This window comes from Gymnogyps californianus, chromosome 4 (genome assembly GCF_018139145.2).
Source record: "Gymnogyps californianus isolate 813 chromosome 4, ASM1813914v2, whole genome shotgun sequence".
Classification (NCBI taxonomy): domain Eukaryota; kingdom Metazoa; phylum Chordata; class Aves; order Accipitriformes; family Cathartidae; genus Gymnogyps; species Gymnogyps californianus.
In genome coordinates, this window is record NC_059474.1 from 58,399,596 (window position 1) to 58,424,854 (window position 25,259).

General features: G+C 36.6%; 1 protein-coding gene across 3 annotated transcripts in view; it reads right to left on the minus strand.

Moving 5' to 3' along the window:
• PAPSS1 (3'-phosphoadenosine 5'-phosphosulfate synthase 1) overlaps nucleotides 1-25,259 on the minus strand; it is a 48,597-nt gene that overhangs the window by 20,471 nt on the left and 2,867 nt on the right. Inside the window, exons 2-9 of one of the 3 annotated variants that reach the window (XM_050895743.1) lie at nucleotides 20,792-20,906; nucleotides 16,960-17,195; nucleotides 15,455-15,593; nucleotides 13,827-13,945; nucleotides 5,740-5,853; nucleotides 3,670-3,781; nucleotides 1,887-1,904; nucleotides 651-856 (exon numbers count right to left, since the gene is read on the minus strand). In XM_050895743.1, coding sequence (XP_050751700.1) covers nucleotides 651-856; nucleotides 1,887-1,904; nucleotides 3,670-3,781; nucleotides 5,740-5,853; nucleotides 13,827-13,945; nucleotides 15,455-15,593; nucleotides 16,960-17,195; nucleotides 20,792-20,906 — 1,059 coding nt within the window. Of the gene's footprint in view, nucleotides 1-650; nucleotides 857-1,886; nucleotides 1,905-3,669; nucleotides 3,782-5,739; nucleotides 5,854-13,826; nucleotides 13,946-15,454; nucleotides 15,594-16,959; nucleotides 17,196-17,554; nucleotides 17,641-18,760; nucleotides 19,121-20,791; nucleotides 20,907-25,259 lie in introns of those variants that run through there. The other 2 variants (XM_050895744.1, XM_050895742.1) reach the window with 2 other exon arrangements.

A 25,259-nucleotide genomic window follows, 5' to 3' on the forward strand; every position in this document is an offset into this window, starting at 1 on the left:
GGGGAAAGAAACATATTTTGGCTCTGCAGAGCTAAGATGCAACATTTACATCAGCTTGCAAAACCAAACATAGCATTGCGATGAGTGTGTTACAGTTAGAATATTTCAGTATGACACACACATAAGGTCAAGATAATAAAACATACTGAACACAATGGATGGGAAATAACTCCCCAGAGAGTTAAATGATGAACTCTCCAGGAACAGGGCCTATTTCAAAAGCTTCTAAACCAGGCAGTTCTCACGTGCTCCACATGCAGGCAGAATAGAAGTTTTCTTGCCTTCACAATGCATATATCCACTGATTAAGGAGCTTTGATGATCCATCTGCCTACACAGAGGGATGTGTTTCCTAGGCACACCAGAGGGCAAAGTTCCCTCTTCTGTAGCACAGATTCTGCAATACATTCTAAATTCATTTCATGTGTACATATTGACATTAGATTTTCACACTAAGTGCAGACTATTCAACAGCTGCATAGAACAACAACAACAAAAAAAATCACCTTTGTTTCTGCTCAAATTTTTTAATTAGTTCTCAAAGTAGTTTTGCTGTCAAAATACACCAGTCAGACATCAGCTTCACTTAATTTGCAGCTCCACAAACAGTACAGCGAATAGGACTAGATTTTCAACTTTTAAACACACACCTTGATATAGGGATGTTCCTTGCATGTTGTTCCCCATTGCCTAGCACACCGTTCCTCTTTCCTGTGCTCGTAGAATTCGGGATTACGGAGAATGGCTACACGGTGACCTTCATACACCAGTGCAATTGCTGTACACCCGTCCAGTCTTTCTTTGTCTTCTTGAGTAGCTGTTAGCACTATAGGCACTGACAGATTAATAACTCCCCCTGCAGAGCGAAATTTTAAAAAAAAAAGTGCCCTTATCCTTAGTAATGGTCATCAATGATATGAAAATCTACCCTCCTAACAAGTTACAGTCCAGGCTGTAAATGTATCACACAACAGGTAGTTCAAGTACTTATTTTAACAGGCGTTAAAAGCAACTTTTAGAATGAACTCTTGCATAAGATACATGTGCTATAAAAATGTGCAAGCACTGAGGTTTGAGACAGAGCAAAGACAGTACTGAAAATAGCAAGTACTTATAGCTGCACACAAGTATTTAGACTGTGAGGATACTACTTCTTGGGGATCTTAAATGAATATCTTGTTCAAGAAGCTATATAGTAAGCAGAAATACAAAATTGACATTTTTAAACAGATCATCTAAAATATTAGGCAAGATTGCTACTGGAGTGGATAATGAGCTAAAAAGAAATAGCATTCTCAGTAGCCGTACTTTTGGTCCCTAAGAAAAGTTAATGTGATAGAAGCAGCCAAATGTACCCAAGTAGTTAGTATATATAATTCAACTATTTCAAAAGGTGACTCTTGCTGTTTACTTAAAACTGTATTCAGACTCAAGCATATATTTTTCAGAAAAAACTGTTGAGTCAGGCAGACATTTTGCATAGTTTGTTCAGCTGAAAGCTCACCAGCTACTTTACTTCTAAAACTAAACCAATATACTGAATTTTAAGGTTATGTGTTGTCCTCATTTTTAAGCATTTATTTCACTGCTAGATACTGGAAGTCTTGTTTTTCTCGACTACAAGAGTGAGATTTGAGAAACCCAGTGGAGTAAATACTGTAAGTCTTATACAAAGGCTTGAATTCCCCCTTCCTTCATAATGCAAAATGAAAAGCGTGCTGCGCATCTTCTCCTAAGTTCAGTCTTAGTGCTTAGAGTTATTTTCAAAGCAACTAGGTCATAAAATTAAGCTTGGCAACAGTCACAGAGAAGGTGATTTCCCACCCCTAACTTGATAATTTAAAAAATCCTTTTGCTTTGTGAACAAGTAAATAAATATTTCAAACTGGGAAGAGATCTCAAACCTGCTGATTATTAAAATTTTGTCGGTGACCAATAATAAATACATTTCATCTTTGGCATCTGTCTTCAGCCACTGTACAAATGAGAAACTGAGGCAAGGTAGTGGAGTGAGTTTGTTAAGTGATAGATGAGCACAGTGTCAGCTTGAGACTATTTCAGATAACTTAAGCTTTAAAGTGAGAATTTCAACACACCTGCACTGATCTCCATAATGTAGAAGTCAGTCAGTATGAACATTGCATTTAGAGCCCAAAGGATGAGATGCATTGCAGGTATTAAACAATTTCCTTCTCTTCAAAATCAAAACCCTGGAAAATGACTGCTGCTGTGACACTCTAGAACTAACATACCAAGCAGGGAGGAAACTTTCAGGATGTTGTTTTGACTTAACCGTTGCCACTGCTTCAAGTAGCAAAGCAGCTTTTTCTAAAAAGGTTCTCATACATAAAATGTTGCAGTAGATATCTAAGAGGAGGAAATACGGTAGCATCTAGAGGAACATGACTGTTCTGTTCAAGCTTAGGACTGAAAATTGTTTCCATCAATAAGTTATTCGTTATTTTTCATTACTTATATTTTTTGCAGCACACATGAGGTACTAAAAACAATTGCAAGAGAAGTTTAAAAACTTGTAATTTTGCCATATCTGAAACACTCACCTATACAAGGTCTTAACAGCCTTATAAAAATTCTGATTTACAGAAGACTACAGGGCAGAATAAGGAGCTACAAGCTATTTTAGCAGTTGAATGCATAGCATGCCATCTGCAGAGTACATTTCACCTGGATGGACACACAGAAGGCAAATGGAATGAAAACAAAACTAGCAGTCCAAAACGATACTGCAAACTCTAGCTACTCCAAAATAACGGATGGCATTATGTTGCCTAGGATAGTATCTGAGAGACTTATAGAAAAGGGAACTAGAAAATGTAAGAGGGACAACAGATGTCTGGATTATAGAGCTGAAAGACAAGTGACATTTTTTTTTTCTGCTATTTGGTCTCCAGCAAGAGAAGAGTAATGCAGAAGGAAGTGGGGAGACAGGAATTTTTACTATCCCTCTTTGATCTAGAGAGTGCAAAAAAACCTAAAAGGCTGGAGTAAAACAGAGCCTTCAAAGAGGAATAAATGAAAAATTACAAGAGGATCACAATCAAATTCCAAAACCTGAGGCTGTTATCACTTGTTGACTACCTTAACTAATACTTCCTCTTAGCCAATTGGTAATGCAAAATAAAATATATTTGTTTAAATCATCACAGGATAATTCCTAAGTCATAGCAATTCAACTACATGTGACAGTTGTCCATACTCAAGCCACCTCCTTAAATTCTGATTTCATACTTGCAACAGCTCCAGCACTCAGTTTGTTGTCCTTTCCTTCATTACTATTACAGAAGAAATCTTTTGGCACATAGAGCTAAACAGCAATTAAATTGCAATTCTGAATTCTAAAATCAGTTTCTTCAAAACAAATTAGCAACGTGGATTTCAGGTTTAAATGTCTTTCAAAAATGAAAACATTTGAAAAATATAATTTGTAAAGGCAAAATGACAAGACATTCAAACTCTAACATGATGGTAGGTATAAAAAGAATAAAACCATCAAGTTTAAAACTGATGATTATAATATCCTATTCTCTTATCCCAGGTTGTGCACAAGCCTGATAACATGTTACCACACCACCACTAAGCAAAGCATCAGCAATATTTTAGAAGTAGGATTAGTTTGCTGAGTTTTACAAATGGTAATTTTCACCCTACCATCGAGGAGACAGTCAAAGTGAAGGCACTGTAGGTATTCTCTCTCTCTCATAAAGCCATTCAGGGGTGTTGCCCAACCTTCTGCTAGCACTTGCACCCATTGCATATCCACCTTGTAAAGAAATGGAGAAATAGACTTAGAGCAGATAAAAGTTGTTGCTTAATGATTGACATCAGGTATTACTCATAATAGATCATGATTTACCCATAAAATGCAGGACAGTATAAATGGAAGATTTCTCAGTATTACAGTTTTTAATCACAAAGAATTCAAAGTTTCTACAAGTAAGAAAAAAAGAACAACTTGTTCCTCACTGTTCATATTTTTGGTTATTTTCCAGTCCTTACACTAGATCAAATTTCCATATGTTAAAAACCAAACCAACCAACCAACCAACCAAACCCCCACAACAACAAACTTTATTTGTAAATGTTTGATAAAGTTCAACTTAACAGAATTAGAGAGTCCCACTTGCATTTATTTTTTTAACAAAGCAAGATAACCAAGAGGTAAAAAAAAAGGGAACAAAAAAAAGAAAAACAACACAATTACCACAAAAATATCAGAATTATGGGGGTGAATATTAAGAGGTCTAATCTTAAAACAGATTAGAGAGAAAGTTTTTATTGCAGAAACTAGTGAGACAATCCAGAAGTAAAATTCTCTCGGGACTGGTATTTTAGTTTAAGAGGTATCAGCTTACAGGGAATTTCCTTCCTTAGCACTTAAACAGTCACACTATGACTTAGTGTGTGGCCTCTATTATTTCTGCATGTGCATTACTAAGACTTGGTCAAGTCTTCAACAAGGACAGGCTTTGCTTGTGCAAGTCTCTTCTGCAAAGAGCATGACTAATTTTATTACAGTGTTTAATTTACGCTGAGACAAGTACAACACACATTTTCTTCCCAAGCTTACATTATATACTTGCTTGATATTTAACAAACCACTGGTTGGGGGTGGAGGGGGAAAGGATTTGTTTTTCTAGATAGGGAGCAATTTAGAACAGGACACTACAGAAATTTAATAATGGTGACCTTAAATATTTATTCCTCAAAGCAATAAATAGTTCTACAGACACATATGTGAAAGGAATCTAGTAAGATGCAGTGAAAGGAAGTATTAAAATTTATTAGTAGTAGAAGACTAGGCAAATTTTAAAACTATTTAATTCAATGCTTAGTATGTCGTCTCAATCCTTCAAAGTCAAGTTACTCACTGCAGATGCTCAACTCTGAGCTTAGTCAGCTCCTAGATAAAATGCTTAGCTTTAAGTTCTAGTAATACTGTCAAACTCATGCATTGTATCTGTGTTTAGGTGTAGTTCTTCAGAAAAAGATGAGGTAGAACAGAAGCAGCCAGAAGCAGCTTTGTCTGATTTATCTGAGATGGAAAATAATGCATTTAACCAAAATAAGAACAGAGTTGATCAAGTTGATCCATGCTTTTCCACATTTTCTCTGCTGGAAGCCAGAAAAGTAGCATGAATATGGTCTGAATATGGAAAAAAAAATAAAAAACAACAACAATGAAGTAGATCTGATCATCTCTCTGTAGACTTAAGTTCGCAACTGTTTGAGCCTGGTATATAAGGTTACTATTATTCAGCTGAAGGTTACCAACAAGGAGAATCAAGCAGCAGTAACTGATTTCCTTCATGTTTCTAGGTCATTACAATTCTAAATAAAACAGTTTGTATAATTAAACTAAAAAAAAAGTTAGTAATTCTTCTAGAAACAACTACTCATACAAGACATACCAAGCACGGTTTAGTCCATGGCGGGGGAAAGTGTGGGAGGAAGTCACTGTAAATTTAATCTCCAGGCTTGGGATAAACTAAGTAACACTTTTCCAGACATTATTTATGAAATTACAAAGATTCAATTGTTATCTCTAGTAAGTGATCAAAGAAAACACAGATGCTGTGATTTCTCTCAAGAAAAGAGGGAAAAAGTATATCAAGATACATTCTGTAACCAGTACAGGTATTTCAACTATATCTACTTCTGCTGAGCAACAGATTAGACTGTCTTTCAACTTCAGCAATGAGACAACTGAACACACAATACCTTATTTATTTCCAAGGTTAACAGAGACTCAGCATCAGTTTTGGCCAACTGTAGCTTGTTTTCTGGCACATAAAGCTCTTTCACCTCATAAGAGGCATCCACTGGTACAATGTCCTGTATAAAAGGAATAAATAGAACTTAATGTTTGCTCAAAATGTTTCTTGGACACTGAACATGTGGTCAAGAAGTAAAATTCTAATGTTGCACTACTCTGTAGCAAGAGTTTATTCATTAAGCAATTTTTACTCATTTAAAAACCAGCATTGTTCCAAGATTATGTTATATTGCTAGCCAAGCTGTTGGCTTGAGTAACTGAAGTGAAACATTCTGACGAGATTTTTGTTTTCCTAAACCTTGAGTACCCCATATAACATTTACCTAGTAAGTGTTTAACTAAGTGCAGTTTTTATGACTTATTAATGCCTACATTATCTACAGCAGAAAGGAAGACTCTATGCTTTTATACTTGCTAAAGAAGTAAAAAAAACTTCTAGAGACTGAGCATTTATAAATTTAAGTCATTCACTATACAACATACATTAGAGGTGGTAACATGGACGTTAAAAAAAAAAATCTCTCAACTGAAAGTGATTAATACAGAAGTACATATTAAATGTATTACCTACAGCTAATGACATAACACCAGTGTCCTAATCTATATACTAACACTTAGAACATTTAAATGAGGCCATCTGTGCATATATATATGCAATGAACTGAAACCTAGTTTTTTAACCAGATTACCAGAGAATAAATTTTTATTTGAAAAAAATTCAGTTTTCCTCCGTACTTTTTAAACAAGACATTCTCACTCCACAATGCTCAAGACTCAAGACCTTAAACTTCTCATAAGATATGAATATAAGGATAAAAACATAATTAAAAAAAGGGAGAAGGCTGTCATGATAAAACTTTAAAGAGTCTCCTCTGACAAAGGATGGTGTAAAATGTCAAAACCGAGTCAAATGTTCCAGTGATTCAGTAGCAAAAAAAAAAAAAAAAAAAAAAAAAAAATATCAGTGAAAAGCAGGTGACAGTTCTTTTTAAAACACGTTTTTCAGAGTTTTGGAAACTTTTGTAAAGTAATGTTTTACTTTTTGAGAAAAGAAGCTCACCCTTACAGCAAAGTTTATACAGACCCATAACAAGAATAAAGAAGTTATCTTTATTTTTCCAGTATATGCAGCCCAGAGTAAACAGGTATGCCTGTAGGACACACAAAGTTTGCCCAAGCATTTTAAAGCCTTTATCCAAGCATTTTAAAGCCTTTATCCAAGCATTTATCAAACATTAGGCACTACCTCCATGGAAAGTAAAACAAAGGGAGTGGGATGATGAAAGCAAGTGGGAGATAAAATGACTGCAGGAATAAAAAGTCGTTGTAAGTCTCACTGGCTGTTACATAATTCATATCTCCAAAGACGAATAAAAGGAAAACAAATTAAACTATCACTTAGAAATTGTGTTTTATACGGAAATGCTCAGTCCATTACATATCAGACATCATTTGGGAAGCTGATTTTATTAGACAGTAAGTTAGGCAAAACCGGCCTTCCATTTTCTCTGCCTGAGCAGCAGCATTACAGCTCAGGAGAGCTGCAGCAGACTCCTGCCACAGCAATAAGCCCAGAATCAAATAAAGGTATTGCCTGCTGTAAAGAACAGCAGACCTTACGAGCAAAGTATAATGCCTGAGTACACACTATGATGCTTCACAGAAGATTCCCCTCTGGACCCTAGTTCATTACCATGCTAGAATGTCCTAATTTTACAAACCATTGAAAGCTTAAAATAAATGTGCTTATTAAAAAGGTCTCTTCAATTATTATCCTGTTTTTAGTGTCCCACTAATTGGCAAAACAATGGAGAAAACAAAGGTTTCACAACGCAGTTTCTGTCAACAACCTACCTCATTATAAGGATGTAAACAGCTTGAAGACAGTTCTAGCAACACTGAGTCAGACATTTAGAGAATTTGTAGGATTAGTAAACCTAGACTACCTTGCAGACATAAAAATGGTATTTGAAACAACATCTTAGATTTAAAAAAAAAAAAAAAAAAAAAACAGCAGCAAGAGGAATCCATAGGTCTTTAAACTGTATGAATTTTAGGAAAATGCTAAGCTAGCAAGCCATCTAGTGACCACTTGAAGGTAGTAACTTTACTCAAAGGTTCATTCGACCAAAGGACAAGTTACACAATATTCCTCAACATTTATTATTTCTCAATGCATTCATATAAATAATGGCAAAATAATAAAAAAATAAACTAGATGCTTTATGGGAATGTGCCTCCTCAGACTGCGGTGGCAGGTTCTTTGCTGATGCTGTCTAACATTCTCAACAGTCTGTAAGGAAGGGCCTTCAGGCAAGTTTCCGGTAGATGGGCATTCACAAGTGACATCCAATTTACATTACTGAATGACTAGTCTTATAAGTTCATATTAATTGAGGTGTGAGGCTACTGAATTATTTATATATGGAAAAACCAAACGGAAGTATTTGCTTGACTATAATAATCACTGAAGTTTTGGTACCTACAGCTCGCAGGGAAGTTTGTCAGTACTTTAAGTATGGGGAAAACTGAGAAGTGCAATGACAGCCATGATCTTAACAGAGAGAGGTACAATTTCCTGGACTGAGGACCTCTTCTCTGCCCGTCAGTTGTGTTCTATCACGTTTTAAATTCACTTGAGCCATAGAAACACTCCTCCTCTTCTGCCAACAAGAGGAATTTCTGACCCTAGCCATTCACTGCTGTTTCTCTCAAATGTGTAAAGACACAATTTACACATTTGTTTTGGTCACAATAAGTCATGTTTAGCTTACATAGTACAACTATATCAACCTAAATCACTTTGACCAAAAACATCTAGGAAATACTCATAATAAACCTATCAGTCAGCAGATCTAACTGGATGATTGTTGCCTAACCGGAGCCTCTGCAATTAATATAGAATGGCTCTGAACCAAAACCTTGTCTGTGCCTTTTCCCAGAATACAGAAGTTAAAAACAAGAGAAGAAAGCAGAAGAAATAAGTAACAAAACCAACACTATCACAGTATTTAATGATTACACAACTCAATGTAACAAGCTTGTTCTTTAATAATAACTCAAAAATTATGCATGCTTTTTTACCAATCTGAGCTACTGAAAGCTATTTCTATAATATTCAGTAGTATATTTTCAGAAAACAACCACAACCAAAGCACACATACCTCAAAAACGGGAAATCCATAACTTAAAATACAGGAACTTCTGCTTACTTTCCTAAGCATGGGAAGAAATCAATGTTTTATTGATGTGGGAATTACAGAAGTTGAATACTGAGGGGTTTTTTTTTAAATTATGCTTAAACGCTTATACTGGTTTCTGCTCAGTCTGGCTTACATCTTTACTGTTGTGTGTTTAAATCTTCACTGTAACAGTATAAAACTAATAGTATAATCTTGCATATCCTTTACACAGAGCATGGGGTTTTTTCCCCCAGCTTCTCACACAAAATAACTATTAGCCTTATCGCAGAATCACGGAGGGGCCTCTGGAGGTCATCTAGTCCAGCCTCCTGCTCAAAACTGGTCCCAGTACAGCAGGCTGCTCAGGACCTTGGCCAATCAAGTTTTGAATATCTCCAAGGATGGAGCATCCACAAACTCTCAGGGCAACTTGTTCTAATATTTGATCATCTTTATAGTGAAAGGTTTTTTTCCCCTATGTCTAGTTTGAATTTCCCATGTTTCATCTCACTTCTGTTGCCCCTCATCCTACCCTTGTGCATCTCTGAGAAAAGTCTTCATCAGTCTTCTCTATACCCTCCCATTGGGGTGCTAGAAACGACAACAAGACCTCCTTCAGCCTTCCCTTCTCCAGGCTGAACAAGTCCAGTTCCTCTCAGCCTCTCCCTGTACGGCAACGTGCTCCAGCCCTGACCATCTTGGTGGCCTTCCACTCAACTCACTCTAGTACTTCAATGTCTGTCTTCTACTGGGTGAGGGAGAAGGGCACAAACCTGGACATGGTATCCAGATAAGGTCTCACAAGTGCCACATAAAACAGCAGAATTGCTTCTCTCAACCTGCTGGCTATGCTTTTGCTATTACAGTACAGTATGCAGTTGGCCTTCTTTGCTGCATGGACACATGTTTTCATAATGCTGACAAATGTTTTTATAATGCTGAACAATTTATTTCAGTTCTCTTGTATCCTCTTCATGTCTTAGGAAGAGAGATACTTTGTTTAGTTATCAAAAAGGTGAGTTATTCCACACAGTATCAGCATATATCAAAGTTAAAAGGTAGGTATACTGCAAGTTAATGTCATTGTACTATATTTCATACAAATGCTTACTTCCAGCATTATAACCCATTTATAAAATCCCCGTGGTCTGCACTTTGTCTTATGAATCCCAGTTAGTCCCATCCAATCACCTTTTGCTGTAGGTATTTGGTTTGAACATTGCATCCAAACAAATAACAGTTGTATTCATACAAATTTTCTGCTGAAATGATTTTGAAAGTAGGAGACAGAAAACAAAGTTTCATGTAAAATGATTCAGTACCCAGTTACCAGCTGGGTATAATCAATTGTGTCAAATACACTCTACTGAGTGCCTAATTTACAGTCAAATAATGAAAAAGTGGGCTAAAGACCTGTAAAGCCTGCTCTACATGAATGTCACAGATATTAAAAATACTAAGCTCCCATGTTTGCAAGTTTCTCAATAAAAAAAAATACTGAAAGATGTTTTGGAGCCTGCTGTAATTCATGTGGATGACCAAGGTGATCACACAGAGTATTCTTTATTATCAAATGTTTGATAAGTGAATGAGGAACTAGACAAGATTGAGAACTTTGCTCCGGAGAGAATCATTGTGTTGTTACAGTGATAGCTGCAGTATAATTTGAGGCAAAAAAAACCCAAAACCAACCAACCCACAAACGAAACAACCCAGATGTACAGAACAGCAGAATCCATTTCTACATATTTGCCAGGAACCACCAGCTTCAAGCTTCACATCTTAAAAAAAGAGACTGACCTTATAAACCACAACAACAAAGAACAACCCCTAACTTCTACTCTGCTCCAAATTCTCACCACTCCAAAATACAGAATTTGAATACAACTGCAGGGAATTGTGTGACTATAGCTAGGAAATCAGTACTATAAGATACCATGAGGACCACCTTCCCAAATATAAGTATAATGCTAAGCTTAGATAAGAACTTGGCTGTAACTGTTGGGGGATGTGTGGGAGATAGCAGAAGGGACAGAAAGTTCATACACTCACAGTGGACTGACCCAAATAGTAGTAGAAGCGCATAGAGATTCCAGTTTGGGGGGTGGTATTCACAGAGCCACTGATGTTCCTAAGAATGGGACTCTCATACAAAGGTAGTTAATAAAGTTACCTACTGGAAATGCAAATCTTTCCTTGTACACTTTTGCACTTCCTTAACAATAAATGTGGCATTCCTGAGCTATGACTTCTTCAGAAAATATTTTCCAGGCTAAATATTGAACTTATTTGATAGTAAGAAGATATGAACTTTGTGCAAGGGGCTAGATCAGCTATATTTGTTGACAGGAAAAACAAGAACGAAAACAATGAAATCTTTACAGCCAAACACCTGCACTAGGCTTGTCTACCTTCATTGGAAAATATCAGCAGATTGAAAGCCAAATTTATCAAGCTTAAAAGCCACACAAGCCTTTCTGACTGGAAAAAAAAAGTGTGCAAGCACTGATTTGTATAGTACTGAAAGCTGTTGGGGGAAAAAAAAAAAAAAAAAAAAGAACTTGATATGACTCAGACATGGTAGTTTTAGGAGATACTCATCAGTACCTTGCATTCTAGGTCCCTAAAAAGAACTTTGAAGTATCTGTTGCATTTACATGCAAAGAAACCAAACCAGGTGACCCCCAAAACCAAGTTATACCACACAAGAACTTTCCAGATTCAACAGCTGCTTATGACTCCTGTTTCTGTGTAGTTACCTCCCTTTTTCTTCCATAAAGGATTGAACATGTTTTTGGAAAAGACCTGATAAATTTGTTTCAGAGTTCTTTTCAAATATTATGAAAAATTCTAAGAACCAAATAATTCCACTACCTATAAAAGAACAATGTTACAAATTCTTGTTTAATAAATATATATATGTGTATATCTATCTCTAACTCAATACACTTTTATACAGTTCCAGCTCTCTCCTCTCTACTGCCATTATTGTCTGAACTAGTATAAAAACAGTCCTTGAAATTCAAGCATTACCAATACTTTGAGAGGACTTCTTCCCAAAGTTTTTCACAGCTATTGAAACAAAACAAACATCCCAAATTATTTTTAATGCTTCTGGCCTATGGTCTTTTTCTTTACTAATCACCATGGATTATTAAAGAACACAGACACAGCTTGTTCCAACTAAAGGAAACCTACAGAAATTATATTCTCAAGATATCACTGTATTAATATGGCCTGAGAACAAGACACGCCTGTTCAGCCATGCATTGGTTTCATTGTCTCTCATTAAAGTAAGCAACCACTAAGATATCTTGGCATTCATGATACTGTTGTCTAGAAAGATAAAAAAGTGCTAAAATGTGCCTTAAGCAAAGGACAGAGCAAAGCTGACTGGGCCAGAAGCCAGCATTCAGCACTGTGTACCAAGTGTACTAATGCAAGACTTTGGGGATCACTATCTTGGCACACGTGACATTGGTTTCTACAATTATGAAACATACTGAATTGTTTTTCTGAGCAGGAGGTGCAGGGCCTCCCACAGTCAGCAACTGCCACCTCCTATAAGTAGGACTCCTACACAGCTCTCTCCTTTTTTCTTCCAAAAAATATTCAGATGAGCATTAGGGTAAAAATCTAGAATTCTGCTGCAGTTTTCTGCCCTGTCTTATCTCCTGAGCAACCTTGAGCAAGCAGTGATCTATTAAGAGAGTTTTCTTGAAAATTTAGATACAAGAGACAATCTCTGCAGAGCTGTACTGGCACAGAGGGTTAAAATTAACTCCATGCTGCCTACATGATGAGGTCTTTTGCTTCTACCATCTTCAACACTTGGTGGAGCTTTACTCAAGCTACTGCCAACACCCTAAATTTCCAGAACATCCACCTCACAAAAAAACATGAATAATTGTCTGCTAGAGTATCTAAGTTAAAATAATTGTCTGAAATGTCATCCCACTACCCAATGACTATTGATAAGAATGTAAGGAGACACATTTCTTCTACACGAAGATTAGCAAATTCTGAGGGTATGGTTTCAAGAGGATAAAGCCATCTCACAGCTGCCTTCACTTTTAGTGAGTTTTGGGTTTGGGGTTTTTTTGTTTGTTTGTTTCTTTGTGGTTTGGGGGGGGGGGAGGGGGTGTTTGGGTTTTTTTGGTTTTTTTAGTTTGGGTAATGAGCTGAATCCACTTATCAGACAACAGGAGGAAGCCGGAAGGCTTCAAAAGGGATGGTGTAGATTGCAGGCATGAACAAGGAAAGAGACCTACCTTTTCAGAAGCTATGAACCATTAACTCAACTCAGCCATGTCAAGAAGATCAGCTTCCTGAACTGGTCATTACACAGTTGCAGGACCACTTTTACTAGTGCAAGAAAAACAGTGGAAACAAGGGAAACCAGGCACAACCACAGCAGCCCCTATTTAAGCCAGCTCAAATTACAGTGTAAGTGCATCCCTGTCTCTTCACATCTGCAGTATATATTAATTTGTATGCTATACAGACTAAGTAAAAAATTTCAGATTATAGCAACCAATTTTAAAATCGGCATTCATCATTGGTTCTGTAACAACTGAGACAGCCTTCTCTCCCTTCCCGTTATCAAGTTACGATAATATAAATTAAGTTTCCACTTGTCCAAATCTTATTTCACTTAGAGATCAATGTTGTTGCAATGTTTAGGTGTAAAAAGGAAAAACACAATAGGACAAGTTTAAAAGCTAGAATGTAAAGATGTATATGCCTTTAACTCTTAAAAACTGTCTTTGCTCTTCCCAGCACATACATTCAGATTGCAGGCACAAATGCTTTGGAAAAAGTTACTAAAATATATCTGCATTTCCGCTCACCCGCTCTTGAAGAAGTTCCACAACTTGTTGTACACAATCATTCACATCACAGGAATCAGTTTTCAGCACAAGCTCTGGGGCTTCTGGTTTTTCATACTCAGAGTCAATCCCAGTAAAACCTATAGAACATAAGACAAAAATCTTAAGTGACTTTTTCCAAAAGATTATTCCATTTTAACCATCCATAAACAAGAAGGAAAAATCAAGCCCAAAGGCAAAGCATATAAGCACTACAAGTCAGATCTGCAGCAAAATATCAGCTGGGCTACAGAAACTGAACATCTGCATCCTCTACTATTGCAAATGCAAACATTAAAACTCAAGTTTTTCACTTCAGACTTAAACACTCTCAAAATCAGTAGCTTAATTCCCCATCTAAGAAAAAGATCAATTGCTGCAGTACCCCACGTGATAAAGAAAGGCCAGTATCTGTTCCAAAACCTGTATACTTTGTAAGTATCTGGTTACTGGGAATAGGAGGCAAAGAAAGTGTCCCATTACCATTGCCAGAGAAAAAGAAGATAACAGTTGCTGACATTACTTGTGAATAGGCAAGTTCATTTAATTTTCGTCCTTCATATATCAGATAGGTCATAAGATACAGCCAATGCTAGACCCACTTGTAGCTTACTCAGGCACTGTATACCTCACTACCACTTCTAAAGTAATACAATGCCATTATAGGGCTTGTAAAATTAACAAAATATTAAGAGAATTCTACAGCACAAATAAGGATTCTGTACAGAACTATATCTTTATATCGTGCCATCTCAAGCCATCTTGCTTTGATTCTGAGCAAACCTTAGTTCAGCCTTATTTATTCCTGGTCTTCACATGATATATTTGGTAGCAGTAGAAGTATCAAGCAACCATTCATGTGGAATTTCTTAGATTTCTTGAATTTTATATCACTTTTGATTAATGGCGAGTTCATCATTACAGCATCTGCAAACTCAGGCCCTGAAAGTGATTACTTTAAAAACTGCTTTGTTTCTTAAAACAGGCAAAAAGTGCTATCGTCAACCTCTGCAAACTAGAATGTAACACAGAGGAAAGAAGCACTTGAAACAATACTTGTAATGAGCGATCACATATTTAAGCTTTTTTTTATTGCAGGCTGTACTTAAATCTTGATCTGAGGCTGGGGATAGGAAATCATTTTCATGGGCACTGGCATAGAACCCTAATTTCAAAATAAAAGTCTCTTCAGAAGTGTTCTTAACGGTCTTTACAGAAAGAGTGATCACGCTTTACTTTTTGGAAGTTAGTAACTCTTATTAACGCAATTCTTTATAGACTTTCAGAGAATCAAGCTCTTTTTTAACTAGTCAATGGACACACAAAGGAGATTAATCCTCAATCAAAAGTGCTTGCAATAGAAACCATGTAATCTGCTCAAGGTTTTTCAATGTGAGGATAGCCACTTTTGCCCTTTTACTGTCCTACGCATTTAACTAGTCAGTTGCATGAGCTAGAAGTTGATTCCAATTTTCTGCTCGGTCCTGTCCCCAGTCCATGCTGCTTTTAAGGGTGGTTCACGCACAGACTTGAGCACATCCACTTATGTGGAGGCAGATTACACCAATGTTTCACTTAGGTAGAAAGGATGTGACTACATCTAGGTTCACCTTTTATTTCTCCAGCCCTGGCTTTCTTATAGAGTCCTTTAACATCTCTCTGCTCACAGACATGCAGTGGAGCATCCACAAATACTTCAAAAAAAGGCAAACTTGCCCCTTCATGAATTCGTCTGGCATTATTACGATCCTGAAAGAAAACAGAAAAAAAAAACCCTAAAAGATTGCACCTACATGTTGTTATTGTCTTTCTGCTTTCGAAGGTCATTTTAAAGCAGCTGATAGTAAAATGTAAACAAGTTTTCAAAGTTAAAAAAACAAAAACAAACATGATTTGATCAACTGATGCCCTGCAAGCTACATCAGTTTGGCTACAGTTCATCACATGCTAAAAGCTCACATGAAGATCTGAGATATTTTACATTAGCCAGATTTATAAAAAAAAAAAAAACACAAACAAAACAAAAAAACAAACCCAGGCATAGAGTGCAGAATTTTCTATACCTGCCCCTATCTTAGGACTTACACCCCCAACAGTTACATCTGCCTAGCTCACTAAAGTCAGAGGAGGTATTACCTGCTGCTCCTGATATGACCACCCTTCTCTCCAGAGCACCAGGTTTCTCTACATTTGTTAATCTGACAAGACTTGTATACTCCAAATATTATTTTATTTGTATGGCTTGCCAAGCATTGAAGCAATTGGTGAATTTCATTTAGAGAACAAAAAACTTTCAAAAAATCCACTATAACCTTCTCTTACTAAATATGGTTATTCTTCCTCATACCTAAAGACTTCCTACTGCAGGATCTTGAGTTCCCCAAATTATTGTCAGAAGAACTGTTTGTACCACTGTTACTGAAGAAATAACACCTTCTCATGCTGTGAAACATGTGAGCTACAGCCCCTGGGTCATTCTTCAAGATACTTGGTGTTCACACATCCTTTTTGTCTCTCCCATCCATGTTCTCATACACAGACGAAAAAAGTCTTCACAAAACAATGTGAACATGGATTTAGGTTAATTTTCAGTATTATCTAATGTTATGTTATATACACGGCATGAAATAAAGTAAAAAGAACTACGGGCAATTACACATTTTTCCCTTACGCCAGTTGATAAAATACAGCTCATGCCATTCATTCACTGAAGGAAAAGTTGGTTTTAAAACCAATTTAACTGAGTCTTCAGGTTAAGTGTATACCTAGTCTTCATATTTATAAAGTACTGGAATCTACATGGATCAAACAAGATATAATTTTCACACTCTTTCTTGGAGTATCATTTGGGTTTGTTCCTAATATTAGATTAATAATTCTGCCTAATAGACTGAAGGACAGTTCCAGTTATAGGACTAATGTAAACTTTTTTATACTTAAGATTAATGTTTCTGCAATTTGAGTAATCATCTCTAGAAAGCACAAATGTCAAAAAAACCAAGCAAGCATTTGATCCTGGCTAAGTTCAGCGAGGGATTCCTATAACTAAAATTCTGAGTGACATTTTGCATTTTGTATTTTCCCTAGACTTTATCTAGAGGGTTTTCACATTTACCTGAGTATAGGGAGAGATAAAACTGGTAATGCACACCAAACCAGCATCTGCAAACAGTTTAGCAACCTCAGCAATACGACGGACATTTTCTTCTCTATCTTCTGGTGTGAAACCCAGATTCTTATTAAGGCCTTGGCGAATATTGTCACCGTCCAATGTGTAGCATGGAATGCCATGGCATACTAAGTATTCCTCCAGAGCCATGCTCACTGTAGTCTTTCCAGCACCAGACAGACCTAGAATATTCAATAATAATATAAATATATATTATAAGCATAGAAACAAGTTAGGGCAAATTGTAGTACATGTACCACTGCTAGTATGAAAAACCCAAAGTGACAGGCATCAGCAGCAATGCCTTTCGGAAATGCTTACCTGCAGTATAAGCCAAGTGCCTTTCACCCAGACAATAGGTATAGGGAGAGTAAGGCACAAAGTTAAGTGTGCAATTAGAAGCAGATAAAAGAGTTTGGCCTTGAGTGCTGCTGCCACTTACAGAGGTGGTGCACGTTCCCCAGTGCTGTTGCATGCAGTTGTTACCACCTGAGCAAACTAAATTCAGAAATCCAACACAGAATTAAGATGTTATATTTACATCCGAAGAGGAAGATCTCACACTGAAGTGAATTTCAGTCAACAAAAGAAATGGGATCAGACCAAACCACGCTCTGTTCTTACTCCCTGCAGGATAACAGAACTATATTAGACACCACAGACACAACAAAATTCACTCAAGACTCACACACAGCAGTCATGCTCCACTAACCGGAGTGTGTTAGCAACAAGCAAAGACAATTTTAACATTAAACTTTGGTCCAGTTCAGAATCTTTGGCAACAAACCTTTAAACAATTGAGAAGTCTTGCTGGCACTAAAAAGTCTACTGTTCACTTTAAGTTGGAAGTGTATTTAAATAATTTTCCAGACTAGATTTCAGGAGTTTATCTGGAGCACATGCTTCAGCTTATACAGAGCAATCAATTCCTAAATGGGACACAAACTCAAATCTTCATAAGATGACATTAATCCTTTGAATAAGAAAAAAAATAAGAGTAATGGTAGCCTAAAAGAAAAATAATAGCACTAGTGGGTGAAGAAAAATGTTTTGATCTTTATTAGTGGTGGTTAAGATTTATTCTAGCTTTCAGAGAAAGAAGCAAAAAAAAAAAAAAAAAAAAAAATCACACAAAACAGCAGTTTGGTATTACTTCTAAGACCTTTACAGCAAATGATGACAATCATGCTAACAAGCATGTTCTAAGAAAACACAAAGTGCAAAGGAAACCTTGACACCTGCAATAGTTCAGGGTAATTTAAAGAAGAAGTGTCATTGCATTGGTTCCTCCTTCACTCAATGTAATATCCAGAAGATGCAGAGCAGTCTACTGAAAACGTAAGACTGTATATCCCAGGGCAAATCCTACATAAGAACTTAAGCCAACACCTCTCTCTCAAGAAAAGCTCCTGCATCCATCTCACAGATTTCAGTATGGTTTGGCTCATACTCAAAACTCTCAAAAAATTGCAGAGTTGTGAATAATGACCTATCATCATCTATAAAAACTATCTACATCTTCTTGGACAACTCAAGTTTCTTGTGTCAATGCTTACCTGTCTACTTCGAAAAGAGCAACAGCTATACATGATGAAGCTGAATGTTTTGACTTAGGCCAGAACCAGCTTCCAAAAGGGGAGGTCCTGTTCTCTTGCCCTCCCTGCTCTCCACTCACACCATCCTACCTCTATTATTCTACCACCTCTGGTGCCGTTAGCCAACTCAGTTTGCTAATCTTTTTTTTTACCTCTTTTTTTCTTTTTTTCCCTTTTTTGCATGTGGGGGGAGGCTGTGTTAAGTTCACTGATGATTTAGCAAGTTGAATCAGCTGAAGGCTGGGCTGGGCAAGCACTACAGCTTGTGCAAGGCAAGAGAAGGAAAGCAAGGCTGGAAACAGAACAGTCTTCTTTTGGCAGCAATTAAGTACACTCCCATCCTAGAAAATAAGCATGGCAGTCCAAATTAAGATTTCAGCAACTTCATCATTTACTTCTCATTGATGCAGTCTTTGACTTGCAATTTTTCTCCCCACATCTAGCTTGCTATTCACTCAAATGCTCTAGGTTTTCACACATCACTTGGTCTCCAATGTGTAATGAAATGCAAAAGTTAGGGTTATATAATAACAAATTTTAAAAACAGCTTTTGAGCTGACAAGTCTTTAAAATAACTTACCCTCTCAAAATTGCATATTATTTTACACGTGAAAGTAATGCTTTTCCATATTTTTGATACATTCCTCAGGGGTTTTTTTACTAGGACCCTCTGACTCAACAGCACAAAACATTCATTAGAATTTAGCTCTCAAAAAAATCTGGGCTTAAAAATGAAAAGTGATCTCTGAAATAACTTTCTGTACACTCCTAACCCATGAATGCTGATGAGGTGAGAGAATCTTGAAGGGAGTATACCACCATTTTAGCTTTTATTCTAAAACCTAGCAGAGTTTTGAAGACTCATGTTTGCACAGTTCTAGAATGGGTAGTGTTGCTTACTTCAATACCTACAGCCCATTTCACTCCCTAACATTAGTGCTCAAACATCTTCAATAACCTAGCTTCCCCAACACACTCTTCTTAATAACTTACAGCCTTCCTACTCTTCTGTATTCTACCACCACCCTTCTTCCTCCTGAAAAAATGGAAATTGGGCATTAAGATCATATTTGTTTAAAAAGAATGGTGACTGGAAAATGTTGCCATGTAAATAACTGAGAAAACATTTTTATCATGACCTTTTTCAAAAGGATATTAATGAATTACCAGGAGAAACAGAAAGGCAGCCTACCAGATCATTCGAGCATTGAGAGACAGGCTGGAGCTACGTAACAGAAATAGGGAGAGAAAGGGCTCCATTCTTTTAGCAAAGAAATACATGACAGCAAGCTACTGTATCAAATCTGTTTGGAATGGCTTTCAGCAATTTGTTATCAACTACTGCTTTACCTTTCACAGACATTCGTTAACACTAGTGGAAACAAATTTTACTTAGTGTGGTAAGTTTCTCTAATACTCTGTGAAGATCTTTTGTATTGCAATACAACAGTGCTCTAAATGGTTTACAAACTAATTAACACATTTTGTTATATTTATTTTTTATTTTCAGTTTTAACTGAAAAAAACTCCAAAGGAAATATGTTAAAGCTTCCAGGAACTTTGAAAGACAGAACAAAAAAATCCCTCACAGTTACAAAACAAAGCTGTCTTCCAGAATTTACTTACCCCCTCTTTTTATAATCAAAACAATTCAGTGAAAAAACCATGGTGCTGATTTAACAAATAACTCCCAGTATGCATTGTCTCAACATGCAATTGCTGTCCAAAGGCATAGGTTTATGTTGAAATGTTATTTCAACCCAAGGAGACAAGAACATTCCAAAGAGAAGAGACCTTTACAGAAAAGATTCAGAAACACAGACTCTAAAAAAAAAAGTTAGGTTTCATTTGTTAATAGGTAAAATGGACAGTAAGAAGAGCCAGAATTGGTTAAAACACAAACACCCCCCATAAACTCCAAAACTCAACTGGAATTTAGCAGCGTACAGTACCAAATAAACAATTGTCCTAGAGCACTGAACAAAATACATTCTCAAGTTACTATCTGACCCAGAGCAATTTCTTGCTAGTCTACCTAAAAATAGTAATAAAATTACATCAAGGTCTTAGATTCCACAAACATTCAACTTTGCATGAAAAAAAAAAAAAAAAGGAGCTACAGCTAAGTAGCTTTTCAGAAGAGTAACTAAAACAAAAGGATCCTCAGAAATCCGTGACTGTACCTGTTAACCAGACTGTGCATCCACGAAAACCACTTCTTGTTCCTACCACTTGGCCTCTCTTATTCCTACTGACATGATGAGCTTGGTAGGTAACATTGGTTGCCCTCTGCATTCCCTGTAAAAGAAGAAGTTGATTAGGTCTTTAACTTCTGAAAGGGTGAACTGGCAAAGCATGCTAAAACTTATTCACAGGCACAAAGAAAGACTTGGAGACACACCAATGGAAGGAAAAACAATGCCCAATCCATCAGCTGCAGCACAGATCAAAGGACACAAAGGAAATTAGAAAAGCCACCCATAGCAAACCACATCCCTTGTGCTCCTGTGAAACTTGATATTGCCAGGTTAGTCAGCTACTACTTTCCAATACAACTTGTTTAAGAAAAATCAGCGACAAAAATAGAGATGAACTGCTAGAGCTGCTAGACTTGACTTCTATTCAAGTCATTTAAATCTAAGAAGATCAAATGGATTCTCTCTCTGAGCTAAAGGTTTCTGCCATAAAACAGCCAAACATTGGCTCATTTTTAACTCTTAAGAGGCCTTTTCATTGCAAACTACACGTCTGGTCCAACTTTCAGTTCAGCACACACACCTCCAAACCACTCTGCCTTTACCTATGATATCTTCAGTCTCCAGAATTGAGACAGTTATCACATATTCTGAGCGTTTAAAGCAAGTACTATTTCTAAGTGACTTATTAAAGAATTTACTTAAAAAGATGGGATTTTTGTGATATAATTTTAATTATATAGATTTTATATATAATTTTAATATATATATTAACAAAACTGGTTACAGACTTTCTTAAAACTATTTACTCATCATAATAAGCTGCTGTACAAGTATCTTAAGTAAGATGACACTGCTGTCAAACACATTTCACAATCTAAGGCGAGGGAACCCACAGGAAGATCAGCCTCAGCATTCCCTTAAGCTTTGATAGTATCTAGTTATATGAACTGTTCATAAAAGATCAGGACCTTCGATAACCACAGCGAGCATGAACAATCAAACACAAGAGAAGGCTTAAAAAAAAAAAAAAGTGGGAGGGATTAGTGGTATATGTAATGCTGCTTTGACTTCTCTTGCCTACAAACATATTGCAAGATATCTGCACTATCTTCTCTTTCATCACTGTATCGATACTAGCTGGAAAGGAAAGCACTTATGACATTTAATAAAAAAGAAAGAAGGGAGGATATTCATCTACAGAGTACTAGCAGAGAGCCGTTCATAGTTTTAGAGAGAGACACCACAAAGTAGGGTTAACAGGAAAATGGTATCTACTTGTGGCTTCAAGAACTGTTGCTACATCATTCTTCTGTAGAAAACCCCTTCAAAAGTTTATCTACAACTTAATTGGAAGTTATGATTGGAAGAATTTGTGTGATTGCATGTCCCCACTTCTATACACAGCTGGGCTCATAGTTAATACAAACAGAAACTCGAGATAGGAACAGAAGTTGAAATTTTTAAATACAACTCTCTAATTCAGTGGTGAGAGTCCAGCATCTAAAAACAGATGAAGACTGAATACCAAGCCATAAGAAACCACCACCTGCAAAGAGGTTATAACCATACCAAATGAAGTTATACTTGCTGATCGTGTTATCTTCAAATAATTTATCTCCTAAAACAAAGCTGTTTTGCACACGAAGTCAGTGCAATACAGCTAACTAAAACCAGAAGTCAAAGAGTTAAAAAATCAAAAAGTCTTTCTTCTTATAATAGAAAACAATTATGCACTACATAAAACTGGAGATCTCAGCAAGCAAATGCATAAATTGTGGAATTAAAAACAACAAAACCAATTAAAGTACTTAGCCTTCAATTAAAAGAAAGATATACTGTGTATAATGAACGTACACAGCAATTCAAACTAATACATTAATAGCAACATTCTTTCTTATTAATTCCAGTTGTACTGTATTGTACCAGGCACTGGATAAACAGAAGACAGTCTCAAAGCACAGCTCCCATACCACTGTCTCAGTAAGCTCTTTTAAATTAAAACATAAAAACACACATGCTTTGCTTTTGACTCCTGGCAATGAGTCTATTATCAGACTGAAATACTTGGGAGGTCAAATGTCTCATCCAAGGAGACTTCTTCCAGTCCCTATTCAGTAAGTTACATCAGTTTTCTTTGTTTTCCAGAACTAGCAAAGCAGCAATGAAACTGATCAGGGTATTGCACTAGGCTTACAAAACACATGAAACCCTGAGAAAGCAGGCAAGAAGGATTCTTAAAATGATGAAGACGACACAACTTTAAAAAAGAAAAACCAAAAAAGTATCAAGCAACAAATTTGCAGAGATGACAAATCACAGCAACGAATAGGCCACTCTAGAACGATTGCTAGAGTACAAGGCATGTAAGTGCAACAGAGCAGCCAGCAAGCTCAGCAGTGGGACAATAATCCATCTATACTTCAGAAGCAGGCATCTAAGACTAAAGGTTAAAGTGCCCAAACAGTCTGCATGCATTCAAAAAACACACCTGTCCCCAGCAGCCGCACCTTTTGTTTATGTACGCATGCACACAAACAAGACAGCTCAGTACTACTCCTGGGCAAAGCAGTAGCAAAATCCTCCTTATCTTCCAATAGAAAACAGCTTTTCATAGAGATGCTCTAAAGAGTTAATAATTTAGCAAGTCATTCTCTCTTGCTGCAAAAAAACCTAGTAATGTTTCCTAATCATGCCCACTTTGCTACTGGATGATTCACTACCACCACTGAGCAACAAAAGCTGAACGTTGGATCCTCAACAACGTAAGTTTTTAATTACTATCCCTGATATGTACACTTACTAAAACTATTGATGTGGCACAGAAAAATACTCAGGAGCAGAAATCAGTGGCTCACATTGGTTGTGCTCTCAAATTATTTAGCCAGTCTTCAAATTCCTGTACATAAAATTTGGTAGGTATCAGTTGATGAAATTAAATGGCCATCCAAAATGACAGCAGAAATAAAGAACAGTCATTTCCTTTTACACTATATCAAAGCATCGCTCACCTTGGAGATCCATATTATCAATGTTAAAAGCAATGAAACATAAGAAAATGAGTAACAGAAAAACTCAATGTGATGAGCAAGTACTCTTTAAAAAAGCTATTTTAAACTTCTTAGCCTAATTACATTTACTATAATAGTCGCTACTGAAAGGACACCCTAGATTTTTGTAAGGGGGCTAATGAAAAGAAAGGCATTAATCTCAAAGGTCTATTTATGTGCTTTTTTTACAACCATTGGAAATTTCCTCTCTGACTTGCTCACAAAAATATTTCTTCCACCCCGTGTTACACATTAAGTGCTTCTGCACTACTTATACAAACACTGCATTTTAATATTTTCCCTCCTGCTCACCATGTTAAATAGAAATAATGCTTCAGTGCTTCATTATAACAGGAATGTCAGCTGAGAAGGCTGACATATCCTTCCTTTCTTCTCCTCCACTATGCTAGTTCGTTCCTCACATGAAATCTGAAGTGCCATAATAGGCTAATATCTTTGTACTGAAGATAAAAAAATTGGAGTATTAAAGTAACAAGCCTTTCACAGATGTGCACTGAAGAGCTGTAATGATAAGAGAACAAAGAAGGATAACTCCGCAGCTTACTTTTTTTGGCATAAAGGTAAGCTTTTAGCTTTGCAGGTAGTTGACTGGGGAAATGCATACGGACATCTAAGAACTATGGGAACAGAAGAAAGAAAGAAGATGGGGACCAAAAGGAAATACTACTTCTGTCAATTTCTCTATGTAAAGATTTGCCAAGATAGACTTGACCTATATTTTTTTTCTTATCTTATTCTTAATGTTTTGCCCAGTTGCAACTATATTTTTTTTTGCCAAAGCCAAATCTATCAGTGCCAAACACCTTTGATGTAAGAACTCAGATCAGACATCCAGACGAAGAAGAGCAAACCCAAGTTGCAACGCCAAGATCAAAAGACAGCAGAAAGAAAAGATTATTGCTGAATTGTTTCATAGTTAACAGACAGATCACTACACTGGCAGAAACTGAATTTATTCTTCATTACTTCAGAGAAACAATGAAACATTGTGCTTCTACAGTCACTTTACATCAAATTTTAACTTTTCACAAAGCAAGACCTCTGGGGTAGGAAGTAAAGCATTCAATGGCAAGCAGAGACTCCCCAAGCTACAGCACCAACTTGAGACAGCTTTGAGGTTGGAAGCATCAGGAAAGAACTGTGTAAAGAACAGGCATGGTTTCTATACAGACCATATATACTCAAGAAGCTGTGACTAATTCCGTATTCTTCTGCTCTAAGATGACAGTGTTGATTCCCCACGCTAACAACTCCCATAAGCTACAATAGCAACACATCCAGCATCAGCTCTGAAATGTAGTCTTATCTTTAATGTCTTTCCCATTTCCCAATCACCTCAGATATTTCCTAGGCCATTTGCTAACTTGCTCACCATGTGCCTCTTA